This window comes from Erythrolamprus reginae, chromosome 12 (genome assembly GCF_031021105.1).
Source record: "Erythrolamprus reginae isolate rEryReg1 chromosome 12, rEryReg1.hap1, whole genome shotgun sequence".
NCBI classification, from domain to species: domain Eukaryota; kingdom Metazoa; phylum Chordata; class Lepidosauria; order Squamata; family Dipsadidae; genus Erythrolamprus; species Erythrolamprus reginae.
The window spans coordinates 27,153,975-27,172,343 of record NC_091961.1 but is presented as its reverse complement, the minus strand read 5'-3'; the positions used below and the strand labels follow the sequence as shown (position 1 = coordinate 27,172,343).

The window sequence follows — 18,369 nt, the reverse complement described above, 5'->3', positions numbered from 1 at the left end:
GTCTTTGGACCCGTTCAATTTTGTCAATATCTTTTTGTAGGTGAGGTCTCCAGAACTGAACACAGTACTCCAAATGTGGTCTCACCAGCGCTCTATATAAGGGGATCACAATCTCCCTCTGCCTGCTTGTTATACCTCTAGCTATGCAGCCAAGCATCCTACTTGCTTTTCCTACTGCCCGACCACACTGCTCACCCATTTTGAGACTGTCAGAAATCACTACCCCTAAATCCTTCTCTTCTGAAGTTTTTGCTAACACAGAACTGCCAATGCAATACTCAGATTGAGGATTCCTTTTCCCCAAGTGCATTATTTTACATTTGGAAACATTAAACTGCAGTTTCCATTGCTTTGACCATTTATCTAGTAAAGCTAAATCATTTACCATATTACAGACCCCTCCAGGAATATCAACCCTATTGCACACTTTAGAGTCATCGGCAAATAGGCAAACCTTCCCTACCAAACCTTCCCCTATGTCACTCACAAACATATTAAAAAGAATAGGACCCAGAACAGACCCTTGTGGCACACCGCTTGTAACCTGTCTCTGCTCAGAATACTCGCCATTAACAATAACTCTCTGATGTCTATGCTTCAGCCAGCTTGAAATCCACTGAACTATCCAGGGATTAAGTCCAATCTTCACTAATTTATCTATCAGCTCTTTATATGGAACCGTATCAAAGGCTTTGCTGAAGTCCAGATAGGCAATATCCACGGCACCACCTTGATCCACCACCTCTACTCTATTCTAGATTCCCTGTTCTGTTCTGTTCGAATTAAAAATATGGACTCTGTGACTAGGATATCAGGCGGGCTGTACACATTTTTATTTTTGGTTTAGTCATGAAAGGAAAGAAGATTGTAAATTCACTTTGTAAAGTACAAAAGGTGGATGTTTGACTAGGATTAGAATTGTTGGATAGCAAAAATCTATATTATTAGCTGTGGCAAATAATCAAGAGCCTTTATATGGACATAAATTGCCCATGCCATTTATCTGAATTGCAACAATATAAAGGATGCATTCTAAAGTGCAATTTATGTGAAGACTTCACATTTGTAGGCACATAAGCAAAATTGGAACATTATTCTAAGCCTGCTAACAACTGAAATAATTCTCAAAAAGCACCTTTCTTTCAATTTTCCCTCAAACCCCATTACAAAGAATAAGTCTATAATGCTTCTCTTCAATTTACCAAACAATTTTCATGTTATCTTCTTCTTTTTTTCCCTTATATCGACGTTTCAGTATTTTTGGACAAATGGAGTTAAACTTTAATGACATAAGTTATTGCTAATAACTTGCTACCAATAAACTAAGACCTGTTCTATACCAAGAGGATCAAAGTCGACAATCGGGAACTGGAGCTGCCTTGAGAAGTACTTAGATCTGGTCTATGGGGCTATTCCGGAAGCATAAAAGGATTGGCTCGATTATTATTTAGTGTAAATAATTATAATAAATAATAATTGATTGTAATAAATAATAATAAATATGTCAAGTTGCAATTGGAAAAAAGAAGTATTGCTCAAGCTTATACACAAGAAACTATTCAATTGAAGTTCAATACTAAATTGATATGAGTCAATGGAATTCAAGAAGGATTTAACTTAGAATGTTTATGGGAACATAATAGTGCTAGGCCGATGACTCGTTTAACATGGGCTTCCCAAGGTATGCCCATGTTACACCAACACTCCGCAGTCTGCATTGGTTGCCGATCAATTTCAGGTCACAATTCAAAGTGTTGGTTATGACCTATAAAGCCCTTCATGGCATCGGACCAGAATATCTCCGGGACCGCCTTCTGCCGCACGAATCCCAGCGACCGGTTAGGTCGCACAGAGTTGGCCTTCTCCAGGTCCCGTCGACTAAGCAATGTCGTTTGGCGGGACCCAGGAGAAGAGCCTTCCCTGTGGCGGCCCCGATCCTCTGGAACCAGCTCCCCCCAGATATCAGAGTTGCCCCCACCCTCCTTGCCTTTCGCAAGCTCCTTAAAACCCACCTCTGTCGTCAGGCATGGAGGAATTGAAATTTCCCTTCCCCCTAGGCTTATAGAATTTATACATGGTATGCTTGTATGTATGAGTGGTTCTTTAAATTGGGGTTTTTTAGATTATTTTTAACATTTGATTTGTTTACATTGTCTTTTTATATTGTTGTTAGCCGCCCCGAGTCTTCAGAGAGGGGCAACATATAAATATAATAATAATAAATAAACTCTGCCCCCCCCCCAGCTCTACCTGATGTTTTCCTGCAGTAAATCATTTTTCATATTAGGCTTAAATCTTGATTTACCAGATCTAAGTGCATTGGACTTCATATGCAATGAATCAACCTTCAGTTGTACTTGATGTCATGGTTGTAATGACGTCATTTGTCAAAGACTCACAGCCATGACAGCCAAACTCTCAGTGTAGGAATAGGCAATTTTGGAAAGAGAAAAGAGGACAGTTGGCTCTAATTTATCAGCAAATATGTTTCGAATTAAAACCTTTGTTACCTCTGATTACCTTTCTAATGGAGGTTTTGAGTTCGGTGCTAATTGCTTATTTGACTCCATAAAAATGTCCATCAGTTCTTGTTCATCAATATTTTAGAAATGTCCAAGTTCTGTCCTAAAGCCAGAGAATGATGCGTTGTGTGATGAAGTGATTACTCAAAGGGAACCAGTTGCGTTGTTTGCAGAAGGACAACAGATAAATAATGCAGTTTCATCATTTCTGTGATGATGGTGCGCTCCTAAATCTTGTTATATGGCCAACCGCAACTAAGTCTTCAATTTATTGCACTTTCCTTTCCCTTCTTAATTGGATATAATGAGGCTTAACATAGTGAAACCTAATTTTAACAAACTGTCTTGGGGTTATGATTTTACTCGACGCTTCCAAGTCTGGTAATTTACAGTATGTAAAATGAAAAGGGAGTAAATGGTCTTGCATGGCTTCTTGGATTTAAACAATATTATGCATGAGGTTAGGCTCATGAGGTTAGAATGCTGGGCTGACTATGGGCAACTGTCGGTTTGAGACACAATCATCACAGCTTATCACCTTTAAAAAAAAAGTTTATTATGGTTGTAAATCAAGGACTAGTAATCACAACCTAATTATTTGTTTGTTGGTTGGTTGGTTTTCCATCCAATCATAAAATCTACTCCAAGAGTTAGTATACTCTTTCTCATCTATATTTTTTATTTCTTTAGTTAAATTATCCATTTCTACACACACTAATTTTTTTCAATATAATAATAATAATAATAATAATAATAATAATAATAATAATAATAATAATAGAAACAGAAACATAGAAGACTGACGGCAGAAAAAGACCTCATGGTCCACCTAGTCTGCCCTTATGCTATTTCCTGTATTTTATCTTACAATGGATATATGTTTATCCCCAGGCATGTTTAAATTCAGTTACTGTGGATTTACCAACCACGTCTGCTGGAAGTTTGTTCCAAGGATCTACTACGCTTTCAGTGAAATAATATTTTCTCATGTTGCTTTTGATCTTTCCCCCAACTAACTTCAGATTGTGTCCCCTTGTTCTTGTGTTCACTTTCCAATTAAAAACACTTCCCTCCTGAACCTTATTTAACCCTTTAACATATTTAAATGTTTCGATCATGTCCCCCCTTTTCCTTCTGTCCTCCAGACTATACATATTGAGTTCATTAAGTCTTTCCTGATACATTTTATGCTTAAGACCTTCCACCATTCTTGTAGCCCGTCTTTGGACCCGTTCAATTTTGTCAATATCTTTTTGCAGGTGAGGTCTCCAGAACTGAACACAGTATTCCAAATGTGGTCTCACCAGCGCTCTATATAAGGGGATCACAATCTCCCTCTTCCTGCTTGTTATACCTCTAGCTATGCAGCCAATAATAATAATAATAATAATAATAATAATAATAATAATAATAATAATATGGGTGATTTAATAGATTTATATGCCGCCCCTCTCCGAAGACTCGGATATGTTCCTCAAATTTCCATTTTTCCAATATTGGGCGAGCACTATTTTCGCTGCTGTCGTTATATGGAGGATTAGAAACAATTTATTTTTTCCCCAAATTTTCACAGGCTATACTTAACAGAAAAAAACAGGTTTCTATTCTATTTTTCTCTCTAGTATTTCTTCTAACCATGCTTGAAATTTCCCCCAGTATATTATTCTCTGGCTTTCTCTGTTTGTTTGTTTTTTAATTAAAGAACCCCAAAGTGGAAAATCCTTCAACTGCCTACGCAGAGTTCACTTTCTTGAATAAGAAAACAAATTCATAAACTTAACATATCCAAGACTTCTTTTTCAAAGCCTGCTTCGGCCCCTCCATGAAATTACTTCTCCATCAGCTTGTCTCATCATGCCCCAGACTCTTAAAAAATTCAAGCACCACATTTATCCGTGCCTTTTAAAAAATTTATTCCCTATACCCTGTGACAGCGGGGTTTCTCGAGTTTTGCAGGAATAACTAGCAATCTGTAATTATTTTACCCACCAAAATATATTACATGGTCTGAATGAATGATGCCCTTCCCTCCTTGTCAAAAAGCCAGGGATTTTTTAAAAAATGTGGCGGATAGGAAAAGTAACGACAGGAGGTAGAAGAAAGAAAAGTTGAGTGGAAACATGCAAAAAAAAAAAAATAATAGTTTCCTTAGCAGCAATGAAGGGCCTGGGTGTTATAGCTAAGACCCTTCTGTCCTGATCACCATGAATAAATATCAGCCATGACAAAAGCCCAGCAGATGATACCTTATCCTTCCTTTAGGACCTATTGTATTAAACTCGATATTACACGCCACAGATGTCATTGTTCAGCAATCTAATTTGACGATTTATGTTGTTGAGAGAGGATTACTGGAACCTCGTGTGTTGATAGCCTGCTCCTAATTTGCATCTTTAAGAGTTGGGATTTCAGCCAAGTTCTGCTCTTTTGTGTTTACTTTTTTGTCAGTTTGCAGCACATCTGACCAGTACACAATTAAGTAATTCTGCAGGATTCATCTAGAAACATAGAAATATAGAAGATTGACGGCAGAAAAAAGACCTCAGAGTCCATCTAGTCTGCCCTTATACTATTTCCTGTATTTTTTCTTCCTTCCTTTCTCTTTCTTTCCTTCTTTCCCTCCTTTCTCTTTCCTCCCTCCCTCCCTCTCTCTCCCTCTCTCTCTCTCTCTCTCTTTCTTTCTTTCTTTCTTTCTTTCTTTAGAAACATAGAAACATAGAAGACTGACGGCAGAAAAAGACCTCATGGTCCATCTAGTCTGCCCTTATACTATTTCCTGTATTTTTTTTCTTAGGATGGATATATGTTTATCCCAGGCCTGTTTAAATTCAGTGACTGTGGATTGACCAACCACGTCTGCTGGAAGTTTGTTCCAAGGATCTACTCTTTCAGTCAAATAATGTTTCCTCACGTTGCTTCTGATCTTTTCCCCAACTAACCTCAGATTGTGGCCCCTTCTTCTTGTATTCACTTTCCTATTAACAACACCTCCCTCCTGAACCTTTAACATACAGTATTTAAATGTTTCGATCATGTGCCCCCTTTCAATTCTGTCCTCCAGAATATACAGATTGAGTTCATTAAGTCTTTCCTGATAAGTTTTATGCTGAAGACCTTCCACCAGATGTCAGAGCTGGGGGCAGAGTCAAGAGAGGAATCAACCTAGAGTCCTTACATTCCCACAAATGGTCTAAATCCAACCACTGTTCAATTCTGTTGAGCCCAATTTAATATATTGAACCTTTGTCACGCCCCAGCATATAACTTATATACCAGTGATGGCAAGCCTTTTTTGGCTCATGTGCCAAAAGGGTGCACATATGTGCTAGCATACACACAGGTGCCCTAGTAGATGCTTCGAACAAACTTCCAGTAGACGTGGTTGGTAAATCCAGAGTCACTGAATTTAAACATGCCTGGGATAAATATATATATCCATCCTAAGATAAAATACAGGAAATAGTATAAGGGCAGACTAGATGGACCATGAGGTCTTTTTCTGCCGTCAATCTTCTATGTGTCTAGGTTTCTATCTTCCTCTGTTTTCCCCATGGACATTGCCATAAAATGTCCATGGGGAAAAAAGGAAAAAAAGTTATTTGTTTGTTTATTAGATTTCTATGCTTCCCTTCCCAGCCAACTCAGGGCGGCTTACAACAGAATAAATATAATTACAAAACTGTGTAAGAAATCTAAAATGAAAAAAACTAAAAATCTAAAACCCCATTTTTCCTAAAAGCACAACCATCCACATTCATCCAACTGAATTCAGTCAATTACAACATCAGTCAGAGTTAGTTCTTAACACTCACAGACCCCCATGCCTGCCGGCAAAGGTTGGTCTTCAGGGCCTTGCAAAAGGCCAGGAGGGTGGGGGCGGTACGAATCTCCAGAGGGAATTCGTTCCAAAGGGTTGGAGCCATCACTGAGAAGGCTCTTCCTCTAGGTCCCGCCAGACAACATTGCCTCGCCGATGGGACCTGGAGAAGGCATTTGTATTTCATAAAATGAGACAGACTTCAGCCGTGACTGAATACTGGTTTCTGAGCAAGAATTAACCAGAGGACTCAATAGAATTATCGAGCTTCATGGCACCTGGCTTGTATTTGCAAAGTCCCATTTTAAAGAAGCAAATCCTTTAGAGGAAGGGACACTTAAATGCAAATGGCATCAATACATCAAGTTCTTCCATTGCCCACCTGTGCGTATCTGGTAGACAAACAGTTATTGTCGGTATACTCTATATATCATCAAGGCTGATTCTTCCATTGGGTTCTCCTGGAGGAGCTTTGATGGAAACCAGAATGGGTTTATTCAACGGCGCCATCAGGTGAAATCTGCAGTGGAGGTACAAAAGGAATGGACTTGAATTGGTCACAGCTCCATTCAGGTAGAGAATCAATGCAGAACACAACATTCAGTTATGCTAAGGAACCAACAGCTTGAGAATTGCACTCAGCTTCGCAGACTGGAATTTTTTAGAAATTCCATTTCAGAGCCCCACAAGTATATTCGTAAAATATTGGAAGCAAATTTTGTATGATTTGTGGTAGCATAACACTTTGTGGACATTGAGGAACATAGGCTTGTTATGCTTCCAAATACAAACCTGTATATTAAAATACAGAGACAGGGTTCAACACATTTTGAAAAAGGGTCACATTTGCTGGGCCCTGATTTTTCTGGTGTCTTCTTTCTTTCTTTCTTTCTTTCTTTCTTTCTTTCTTTCTTTCTTTCTTTTTCTTCTTCTTCTTCTCCTCCTCCTTCTCCTCCTCCTCCTCCTTCCTCCTTCCTCCTTTTCCATTTCTCCTTCTTCTCCTTCTACTTCCTCCTCTTCCTCTCCCCGTCACCTAATGTTTATTCTAGGCATGTTTAAATTCAGTTACTGTGGATTTACCAACCCCCTCTGCTGGAAGTTTGTTCCAAGCATTTACTACTCTTTCAGTCAAATAATATTTTCTCACATTGCTTCCGATCTTTCCCCCAACTAACCTCAGGTTGTGCCCCCTTGTTCTTGTGTTCAATTTCCTATGAAAAACACTTCCCTCCTGAATTTTGCTGAATATTTCAAATTAAGGGAGACTAGGATAGATCTATTTCGGCCTTATTTTGGCCTCATCAGCTAGCCATACCCACTGGGACTTGAACCTGCAACCTTTGCCTTGTAAGGCAGAAAATTATCCTCTAGGCTACAGTATCCAATCCCTTCAGCTCTGCACCAGGGAAGGGTTACATATTTTTGTGTCGAATCACCCTGGTGTATTGAAGGAACATCACAGCTCCTTATTTGCCTCTCGGCCCAACCCAGGGCCATTTCCAAGGCAGTTAATTTTATTGATAGCTGACAATTCTATTTATATGTGTCACATGTTTTTTTTGGCTGAATTTATATATACAGTATATTCAAGCCTCAAAATCCCAGAGAGATTTCGACTGGAGAAGAGCGTCTGGCTATGAGTTTTTTTTAAAAAATCACTAATTAAAAACCATTAACTAAAATTTCCAAATGAAAGAAAAGGAAATTTAATATTTAAAAAAAAACTCTGTGGTTCGTGATTTGTTTTTCTTTGCCTTTGGTAGGAGGTAGGTGCATTTGGGATTGGGTTAATGGAAACTCTAATTTATTTTACTTCTTACCGCATTAACAGTACGCTTTGTGAATCTCAATCTAATATCAAACAAGCAGGCTCAGAAGAGGGGGAGACGTTATTTTGGCTTATTGCAAAGTCAAAATTTAGACATCAGACAATTAGTTCTCTCTGCCTCTCTCTCTCATTTTCTTCCCCTTACACAAAGCCAAAAAGGAAAGGATCATTACAATACTGTCTCATCAAACAGTGAAAACACACACTTCATCTTTAATGAGTTGAGTTGCTTGCAAATCTTTTGCCTAGATATTTCGATGATTACAGGCATGGACGTTGTCTGTTTTACAGATTACGGTCCTGGTTTTACCAGTCCACACCATGAATAATTTAACAAAAACTCATGTAAGTATCTCTTTATTATTCATTATAATGAACTGAGAGAGGAGTAATACTCCGTCCGACTCCATTCCCTCCAGGGCTCAACTTTAACTAGACTGTACTTAGCTCTCCGGGAGTTAATTTGAATAAAGAGAAGGTTCTGATATTAGAACTTTAGGCAGCCACATCACAAGTCGAGGTGAAGATGGATGGAAAGTAAGCTGCTCTGGAACTTAGCAGAAGAATGCAGAAGAAACGTGTGATTGGAAAGTGAAAAGTGAATCTAACAGAAGAACAAAGAGTTGAAAGGGACCTTGGTGGTCTTCTAATAGAGAGCCATGAGAATTTATTTATTTAATAATTTTAATTTGTTTGTTTTGTTAAGTACAGGGATACCTCGTCTTACAAACCCCTCTTCATATGAACTTTTCACGATACGAACCCAGCGTTTAATAAGATTTCTTTTATCTCTTCTTCCAAACTATTTTCACCTTACGAACCCGAGCCGCCGCCTTTGGGATGCTCCACCTCTGGACTTCCGTTGCCAGCTGAAGCGCTGGAATTCCCCTGAGCCTCCCTTCACTGGGAATCCCTGCCTCCAGACTTCCGTTGCCAGCCAAAGCGCCTGTTCTTGCATTCCTGGGATTCCCTTGAGGCTCCCCTTGCTGAGATTCCCTTCATTTTTGCCGGCAGTGCTTTGAATCCCAGTGAGGGGAGGCTCAGGAGAATCCCAGCAATGCAAGAACGGCTGCTTCGGCTTGCAACGGAAGGCCGGAGGTGGGGTTTCCCCATGAGGGGAGGCTCAGGGGAATCCCAGCGCTTCGGCTGGCAACGGAAGTCTGGAGGCGGGGTATCCCAGCAGCGGCGGCTCGGGTTTGTAAGTCAAAAAAAATCTTAAACACCGGGTTCGTATCACGAGGCGGGGATTCCCAGTGGTGCAAGGCAAAAGGGGTGACTTTTGGGATGGGGTTGCACGCATTATTTGCTTTTACATTGATTCCTATGGGGAATGTTGCTTCGTCTTACGAACTTTTCGACTTACGAACCTCGTCAGGGAACAAATTAAGTTCCTAAGATGAGGTATCACTGTACATATTGAAGATATAATAAAGGTCTTGACATATTCGGGTTTCTTCCCATGTAAGTTTATATATAATAAAGATATAATAATATTCATATACATGATACCAGAAAAAAATAATAACAAGAAACACTGGATATAATACTATTCATATACATGATACTAGTTAAAAAAATAAATAAAAAAAAAACATTACGGCAGGGGACGGAAGGCATGCTGCTGCACTTATGCACAATCCTTAATGACCTCTTAGGAATCGGGAGAGGTCAACCATAGGGTAAAGTTTTGGAGGTTAGGTGATGATGTTATAGAGTCTGGTAGTGAGTTCCATGCATCAACTACTCGGTTACTAAAGTTGTATTTCCTGCAGTGGGGTTTAGAGTGGTTTACATTAAGTTTGTATCTGTTGTGTGCTCGTGTGTTGTTGTGGTTGAAGCTGAACTAGTCATTGACAGGAAGGACGTTGTAGCATATGATTTTATATAATTGACATAATTTGCCAGTTGACTATCACTATCAAGCGTCCTAATATTAGGTATTTGTATCTAGCGTGTGGAATTGTGTATTTGTTTTCTTTAGTTCTATATATTATGTTGTGTTCATTTTTGGATATTTTTGAGGAAGGTCCGGATTCGTTTTTAGGGGTTTTGTGTTCCATCGATTTATGGTGCAATGTTTCTATATTTTCATTTTATTTGGGTACGAAAGGAAGGTGTGTCTAGTTTCTACTTTCAATCCATCCATCAATAAACAAACAAACATGGGAGCATTTGGGGGAAAGTTGAAGCAAAAAAGGGGACTTTAAACTATCAGATGGATACCTTGCCCCAGGTCATCACAGTATGCATGTAAAATATTGTACATGTGGCTGAGCAAGATACCGATATCCTGTTATTATGCTTTGAAAGTATTGACTGGGGCTGAACAAGGGATGTAAAGCCAGTGATTGTGGTTTATTCAGAAAGCTTTCTTATATTCCATTTAATCTTAAATGTCAGAGATATCTGGGTCTTCGACTCTGAAAACATCTTAGAAGCTGGCTGCTTCTCCACATCTTGGAAATGGAAGTTGGGAACATGATTCTCTATTCATGTTTTTCAGTTGTGCCATATCTGTATACCCACGTGGCAATTATCAATAAGCAGCAATATTTTAAGACAATATGAGGGTAGAAGTTCATTCTCTGAGCTTGTGGGTTGGTTTACAAACGTTTCATTACCAGGCTGGGTAATATCTTCAGTGGAATTTGGGAGATGTCAGTATTGGGGTGAGCTTCCTGTGGTCAGTAGGTCTTGTGATGGATCTTCTCAGTGAAGGGCTGCAAAAACTTTTACTACCACTCTGTGGGCGTGGCTTTTCGTGTGGGTGTGGCTTGATGGTCATGTGACCAGGTAGGAGTGGCTGGAAAATCATCTGATTGGACGTGAATTATTGTGTGGGTGTGGCTGAAAGGCCATGTGACTGGGTGGGAGTGGCTTACTAACTAAGATAATTGGACCAGAATAACTGCGGGACCACCTTCTGCCGCATGAATCCCAGCAGCCAATCAGGTCCCACAGAGTTGGCCTTCTCTGGGTCACATCGACTAAACAATGCTGTTTGGCGGGACCCAGGGAAAGAGTCTTCTCTGTGGTAGCCCCGGCCCTCTGGAATCAACTCCCCCTGGAGATTTGAATTGCCCCCACTCTTCCCGCCTTCCACAAGATGTTGAATACCTACCGGTATCTATGTCACCAGCATTTGATTTGATTTGATTTGATTTGATTTGATTTGATTTATTGGATTTGTATGCCGCCCCTCTCCGGAGACTCGGGGCGGCTAACAACAATAATAGAACAGTATACACAATAATCCAATAGTAAAAACAATTAAAAACCCATTAAAGTAAAAACCAAACATACATTCAGACATACCATGCATAAAATTGTAAAGGCCTAGGGGGAAAGAGTATCTCAGTTCCCCCATGCCTGACGGCAAAGGTGGGTTTTAAGAAGCTTACGAAAGGCAAGGAGGGTGGGGGCAATTCGAATCTCTGGGGGGAGTTGGTTCCAGAGGGCTGGGGCCGCCACGGAGAAGGCTCTGCGTGGGGGGACTAACTATCTCTTCCCCCACCACCACCTTTTTTTCTGACTGTTATATATGAGAATGGTGTGATTGTGCAGTAACGTTTGTTTTTAACATTTATGGGTTTTAAATTTAGCTTTTTATTTAATATTGGATTTGTACTCCGTATATTGTATTATTGTTGTTGTGAGCTGCCCCGAGTCTTCAGAGAGGGTTGGCATACAAATCTAATAAATATATATAATATAAGTTTTCAAATAAGTGCTTGGACTATTTTTCAGTTGATTAAGTCCCATTATTTGAATAGCCACAGAAAGGACAAACTGGTTGTTGAAATACGGCGTGCATTCCTCGCTCCTGAGAAGTACGCTTTTGATACAGCATGATAAACTGTGCTAATTTAGATTTGAAATGACTCAGAGAAAAGCCGATAACAAAGAGACTCTCCTCTGCTGATTAGAAAGAATTATAACTTTGCAAACTCAGCTTGTTAGTTTGGAATGTGCCTTCGCATAACTGCATTGCAACTGTGATCATCTTTCCAGTGTAAGAAGGGAAATAAATATTTACTAGTTTGAAAATCAAAGCCTCGAGAAGAGATTTTTTTGGAGACGCTTCAGCTAAACCAGAACAAACACTAATAGAGAACAGGAATTTGTGATATGATCTTCTCACCCTAGAAAGAAATAACAACTGATTTCCTTTGCATTCTCTTTATTTGTTTTATTAGGTGTACTGTGGACGACCGAGTCACACGGGTAGCTTGGCTGAACCGTAGCACTATCCTTTATGCTGGAAATGATAAATGGTCGATAGATGACCGGGTGGTCATCCTTACAAACACCAAAACTCAATACAGTATCAAGATCCATAACGTGGACATATATGATGAAGGTCCCTATACCTGCTCTGTACAGACAGACAATCATCCCAAAACATCACGAGTCCACCTTATCGTCCAAGGTAAGATTTGGTAGATATATGCCAATATTCTTTTTTCTGGCTTGTAATCTTGAGTGAAGTTTGTTCACTATTATAGTGAAACATATTTATTTTGAAACATATAGTGAAACATATTTATTTTTTATTTTTTTCCATTCTACTACTACTACTACTACAAAAAAGAAGAAGTACTGTAATGAACTTTTTCAAGTAGAAGTTGCACATGGCATATTACAGATGAGCCTAATCTAATTATTGTGGATGAAAGTATGGGTGGGTGTGGTTTATTTTGTGGGTGTGGCTTGACGGTCATGTGATTGGGTAGGAGTGGCTTGGCGGCCATGTGACCAGGTGGGAGTGTCTTGAACGATCATCATCGTTCAAGTGAACTTCGACTTACAACCTCACCTGTGTCGCTCTCTGGGGTGACAATTTGCTTTGCGTTTCCCACGCTCTCCTTCCTGGGTCACCCACCACCTCAGGCTGGGTAGCTAGGCGAACAGGTGTCGATTAGCTATTGAGAAAAGAGGGGGGAGGAAATGGGCCCCTTCAACTCCTGCCGGTGCTGGTCTCCCTGCCGCTTTCCGAGGAGGAGGAAGAGGATGAGAGGGGGAATAGTCGGCTGGAGCTGGGCACACAGCTTCATTTCCGCCGTTGGAACTGTGTTCCACCCCGTCCTGCCTACTGCCCACACCCGAGTCCACCCTGGCAAAATCTGTTATAAACTCTCTCTTTCCTACCTGGTATATTTGTCCAAGTTGAGACCACATTTGGAATACTGCGTTCAGTTCTGGAGACCTCACCTACAAAAAGATATTGACAAAATTGAACGGGTCCAAAGACGGGCTACAAGAATGGTGGAAGGTCTTAAGCATAAAACGTATCAGGAAAGACTTAATGAACTCAATCTGTATAGTCTGTAGGACAGAAGGAAAAGGGGGGACATGATCGAAACATTTAAATATGTTAAAGGGTTAAATAGGGTTCAGGAGGGAAGTGTTTTTAATAGGAAAGTGAACACAAGAAACAAGGGGACACAATCTGAAGTTAGCTGGGGGAAAGATCACAGGCAACATGAGAAAATATTATTTTACTGAAAGAGTAGTAGATCCTTGGAACAAACTTCCAGCAGACGTGGTTGGTCAATCCACAGTAACTGAATTTAAACATGCCTGGGATAAACATATATCCATCGTAAGATAAAATACAGGAAATAGTATAAGGGCAGACTAGATGGACCATGAGGTCTTTTTCTGCTGTCAGTCTTCTATGTTTCTAAGTTTCATATGAATGGAGATGCTTTTAAATAAGGAAACCAAGTCCAATTCAACTACCATTGAATGATCGTCTTTAGGAGGAAATATAGTGGCAATATAAAAGACCTGACAGGTGCTAGAGAAGAAGAGACTCAAAAAGAACATGTCTTAACACTTTCCCCAGCAAGTAAGGAAAAGAAGACAGATTGCATAAGTATGTCGAAGTCGTTGAAAAGCATTCAAGATATCTTGGCAGAGAACTCCAAGAGATAAATGCACACGAGAGCTCTGTTAGCCCAACACATTTGGGGAAGAATAAGAAGAAATGAACCTAGGATTTTTCTGACGGGAACAACTCAAGAATTTCCAAACTAAGGGCTAAATTAACAGGAGATTTGTGTCCCCTATAAGTGTGCTGTCCTTCAAGGTTAACTTCGATTTCACCGAATGTACATTTTGCCGATCATCTTCTGCAGATATTAAGATATGGAAAAGCCTGCTTTCCTTAAAAAAAGAAAAAAATGATTTTATTCTCATTTTTAATAAACTTAATAGAAACTAAAAAAGGATATTAAAAAGGACAAAGTAGAAAAGGGAAAAAAAAGTAATGAAAAAGAAAAGACACATATAATGCAATAATTTCATTACACGTATCAACCATTTTAATAACTTATCACTCTCTTAAAAAAATGCAACAAATGATTTCTTATTTCCATATCTCATCCTTTATCTATAAATTAATTCTTTAAGTCAGTGTTTCTGATTGTTGACCACTTGAAAACATCTGGATTTCAACTCCCAGAATGCCTGGACTTCAACTCCCAGAATTCCTGGCTGGAGAATTAAGGGAGTTGAAATCTAGATGTCTTCAAGTAGCCAAGCTTGAAAAAATATTGTTTTAAGCTTTATTATTCATTCTTAATTAGCAACACAAGTCCGTTAAGAAGGGTTACCAGAGATTACAACAGATATATTTTAACCTTGATCAAATAAATCAACTTTACATGCCTTCTTTATACTTTTAAAAATCTTGATCACATTTGTTTGTCTTCCTTATTCTGGAGGATATATTAGAATTAATTTCTCATTATAAACCAGGAATGTCCAACCTTGGCAGCAGTAAAACTTATGGATTTCAACGCCTAGAATTCACCTGCCAGCTATGACAAAGTCATATGCCGGCCATGTGACCAGGTGGGAGTGGCTTGAACAATCATCATCGTTCAAGTGAACTGTTAAGTCCTCGACTTAGAACCTTACCAGTGTCACTCGCTGGGGTGACTATTTGATTCTCATTTCCTGCGCTCTCCTTCCTGGGTCAGCCCCCCACCTCAGGCTGTGAACATAGGCGAACGGGTGCTGCCAGAAGCATAAATGCTGCCAACGCCGCTTCCACCCACACCTTCTGTTTGCACCTAAGGTGGGAGGCGGCCGCTGGAGGCTGGAGGGGAGCCAGGCAGGAGAGAGGGAAGCTCATCCCAGGCCAGGAAGGAGGAAAGAGGAAAAAAGCAAGGAGCACAGATGCAGCAGCAGCAGGGGAAAAAAGGAGAGCCAAGCCGAGCTCAGTAGTCCAGGAAGTGACAGCCACCGATCAGCTGGAGCTGCGCACGCATCTTTATTTCTGCTGATGGAACTGCATTCCACCCCGTCCTGCCTGCTGCCCACCCCTGGTCTTATTCCATTAGCCCAGGAGATGTTCTTCTTTCTCCTTTTCAGTGCTTCTCTCTCCCCCACCCATAATTTTCCAACTCACCCTCCCAAGTGCTCAGTAGAATTAAGTGTTCCCAACCTCCCTCCAGCCCACCTTCAATTAGAAAGAAGCTCCAGAGGGCTGGCTTCTTAGCAACTGCTATTGGCTTTTGTCCAGTCTATAGATTAATTTTTCAACATTAGTGTTAGTTCAGGTTAGATAAAGATAATGAAAGTTTCCTAATCCTCTTAAAGAAGATTTATCTCGCTGAGTAGAAAGCTCTTGCTGTACAATAAGGCATGTATAAAACCTTCCCTTTAATTCCCAACAGCTGATGGATATTGACTTTGCAATGAGTCCCCCTTCCTTTTAGAGGGGGAAAAAAAACTTCGCAAAACTATTATGGTATTAAACTTTTTTTTTTCCCTTTGTGCTTCACTTAAGAAGCTTTTTGGTGTGAGAAATCAGTCTTTCCTATGGGAGAAAAATACAACCACCTGCAGCTATCTCTTATTAATTTTTATTTTATTCCATGTATTTATTAAATTTAGATGCCACCCATCTCTATCCAAAGCGATTTCTGGGCATAATATTTAGATATTAGTTCAATGATTTTTATTGATTCATTGCATGCATATCAAGTAAGTAGTACTTGTATTCATTTAGATTTATACGCTGCAGCAGCATTTAAACCGAATCTCTTATCCTTTTCACTAATGCTTTATATTTTGTCACTCTGTCCCACAGGATGTATTCCCGCTGGTTAAAAGTAAAATGGATTTAAAGACATTAGTATCTTATCTTTGACCATTTTTTTTTCTCCTTCAATTTAGGGAATAAGGAATCCCTTTTAGATATTCCTTTCAAATGATGTGACAGTTTAAGTAAAATTCTCGTGGGTAGGCACTGGAATTCTTGCGCATAATTATTTACAAGGTGATGAGTGTAAAATCCCTGGCTTTTAGCAACAGTGTGCAATTTAGGTGCCGCGTTTTAGTTAAATCTCAAAGAAGGACATAATGAAAAATTCCTCCCGGGAGATATTTTCATACTAGGTAGTCAAAGAGGGATCCCCCCCTTATTTATTTATGTATATTTTCTTTACATACAATAAGTGCTTAGTGAACAGCATACTCTCTGAGTGAGTTACTCACATAATAATACTTTTTAAAACCTGAAATTCTACCTCTGTTATCCATCCATTGATTAAAAAATCCCATGTTTGATAGTACAGTGGTACCTCTACCTTCAAACACCTCTACTTATGAACTTTTCTAGATAAGAAGATTTTTCTGCCTCTTCTCAAGAACCATTTTCCACTTACAAACCTGAGCCTCTGAACTGGAACCGGAAAAGGCAGGGAGAAGCCTCCGAGGGGCCTCTCTAGGAAACTCCTGGGAGGAAACAGGGCTGGAAAAGGTGGGGAGAAGCTTCTGTGGGGCTTCCCTTGGAATCTCCTGGAAGGAAACGGGGCTGGAAAAGGCATGGAAAAGCCTCTGGGGGCCTCTCTAGGAATCTCCTGGGAGGAAACAGGGCCAGAAAAGGCAGGGAGAAGCCTCTGTGGGGTCTCTCTAGGAATCTCCTGAGACGAAACAGGTCCGGAAAGGGCAGGAAAAAGCCTCTGTAGGGCCTTTCTAGGAATCTCCTGGGAGGAAACAGGGCTGGAAAAGGCAGAAGAAGCCTCCATGGAGCCTCTCTAGGAAACTCCTGGGAGGAAACAGGGCTGGAAAACACAGGGAGAAACCTCTGTGGGGCCTCTCTAGGAATCTCCTGGGAGGAAACAGGGCCTCCACCCTCCCTGTGGTTTCCCCAATCGCACACATTATTTGCTTTTATATTGATTCCTGGTCACAGAACGAATTATGTTTGTTAGTAGAGGTACCACAGTACTCCTTTTCTTTTATCCTCAGTGTTGGTCTGTCTATTTCTGCACAGGGAGGTTATGTGCAGTAGTGCGTTGTTGTTGGTATGGCTAATTGCACGCAGCTCTGAAGCTATGTTGCGTGAGTGTGGGTTTGAGTGCAATTTTGCTTCCTGCACCTGTGCAGATGACCAAATATCACATGGGGATGCACATGTGCACGGGTTTTGGTGAGGTTTTTGCTTCCGCACATGCTTCTTTGCAAAAAAAATACTTGCAGAAACACACGTGCATATACGTCTCCATGCAAGATTTGGTACTTGCACAGGTTCAGGAAGCGAAATTGCGTTCAAACCCGTGCTCTCGCGCTACAGCCGCATAGCTGCCTGCAATTAGCCGTACCAGCAGGAACCCACTACTGGTTATGCAGTTGGTTTGAGATCCAAGCTTGGCAATTTGGTTGAAAACCAGAGGTGATATTCACCCGGTTCACACCAGTTCAGATGAACCATTGACGGAAATTTGGCCCAGGTTGTTGAACTGGTAGTGATGGCTGGCTGGTCATGCCCCCAAAAGGATCCCACAGTGGCTACTTGCTTAACCCACCTGCCATGTTTGTCACCGCAGTGTTCTTTGCACACATGAATCCCATTGTCTTGCAAGTCCAAGGGGATGCACATGTGCGAAGAACATGGCAGTGACGGAACAGCAGTAGATTTTTCTGCGGCCTCTACTCCTCCACTCGCAACAAAATACCCTACGGAACTAGACTTGCAATCCTAGGTTTAAAAAGCTTAGAACTACATCGCCTTAGACACGACCTAAGCATCTTCTACAATGCCATTCCTGTCAATGACTACTTCAGCTTCAACCACAACAACACAAGAGCGCACAACAGATACAAACTTAAAGTAAACCACTCTAAAGTCAACTGCAGGAAATACGACTTTAGTAACCGAGTAGTTGACGCATGGAACTCACTACCAG

General features: G+C 40.4%; 1 protein-coding gene across 5 annotated transcripts in view; it reads left to right on the top strand.

Moving 5' to 3' along the window:
- Positions 1–18,369, top strand: part of LOC139174663 (opioid-binding protein/cell adhesion molecule homolog) — a 532,821-nt gene that overhangs the window by 351,794 nt on the left and 162,658 nt on the right. For all 5 annotated transcript variants that reach the window (XM_070765162.1, XM_070765159.1, XM_070765161.1 and 2 more), the window contains one exon: positions 12,364–12,596. In XM_070765162.1, the coding sequence (XP_070621263.1) occupies positions 12,364–12,596 (233 nt within the window). The remainder of the gene's footprint in view (positions 1–12,363; positions 12,597–18,369) is intronic.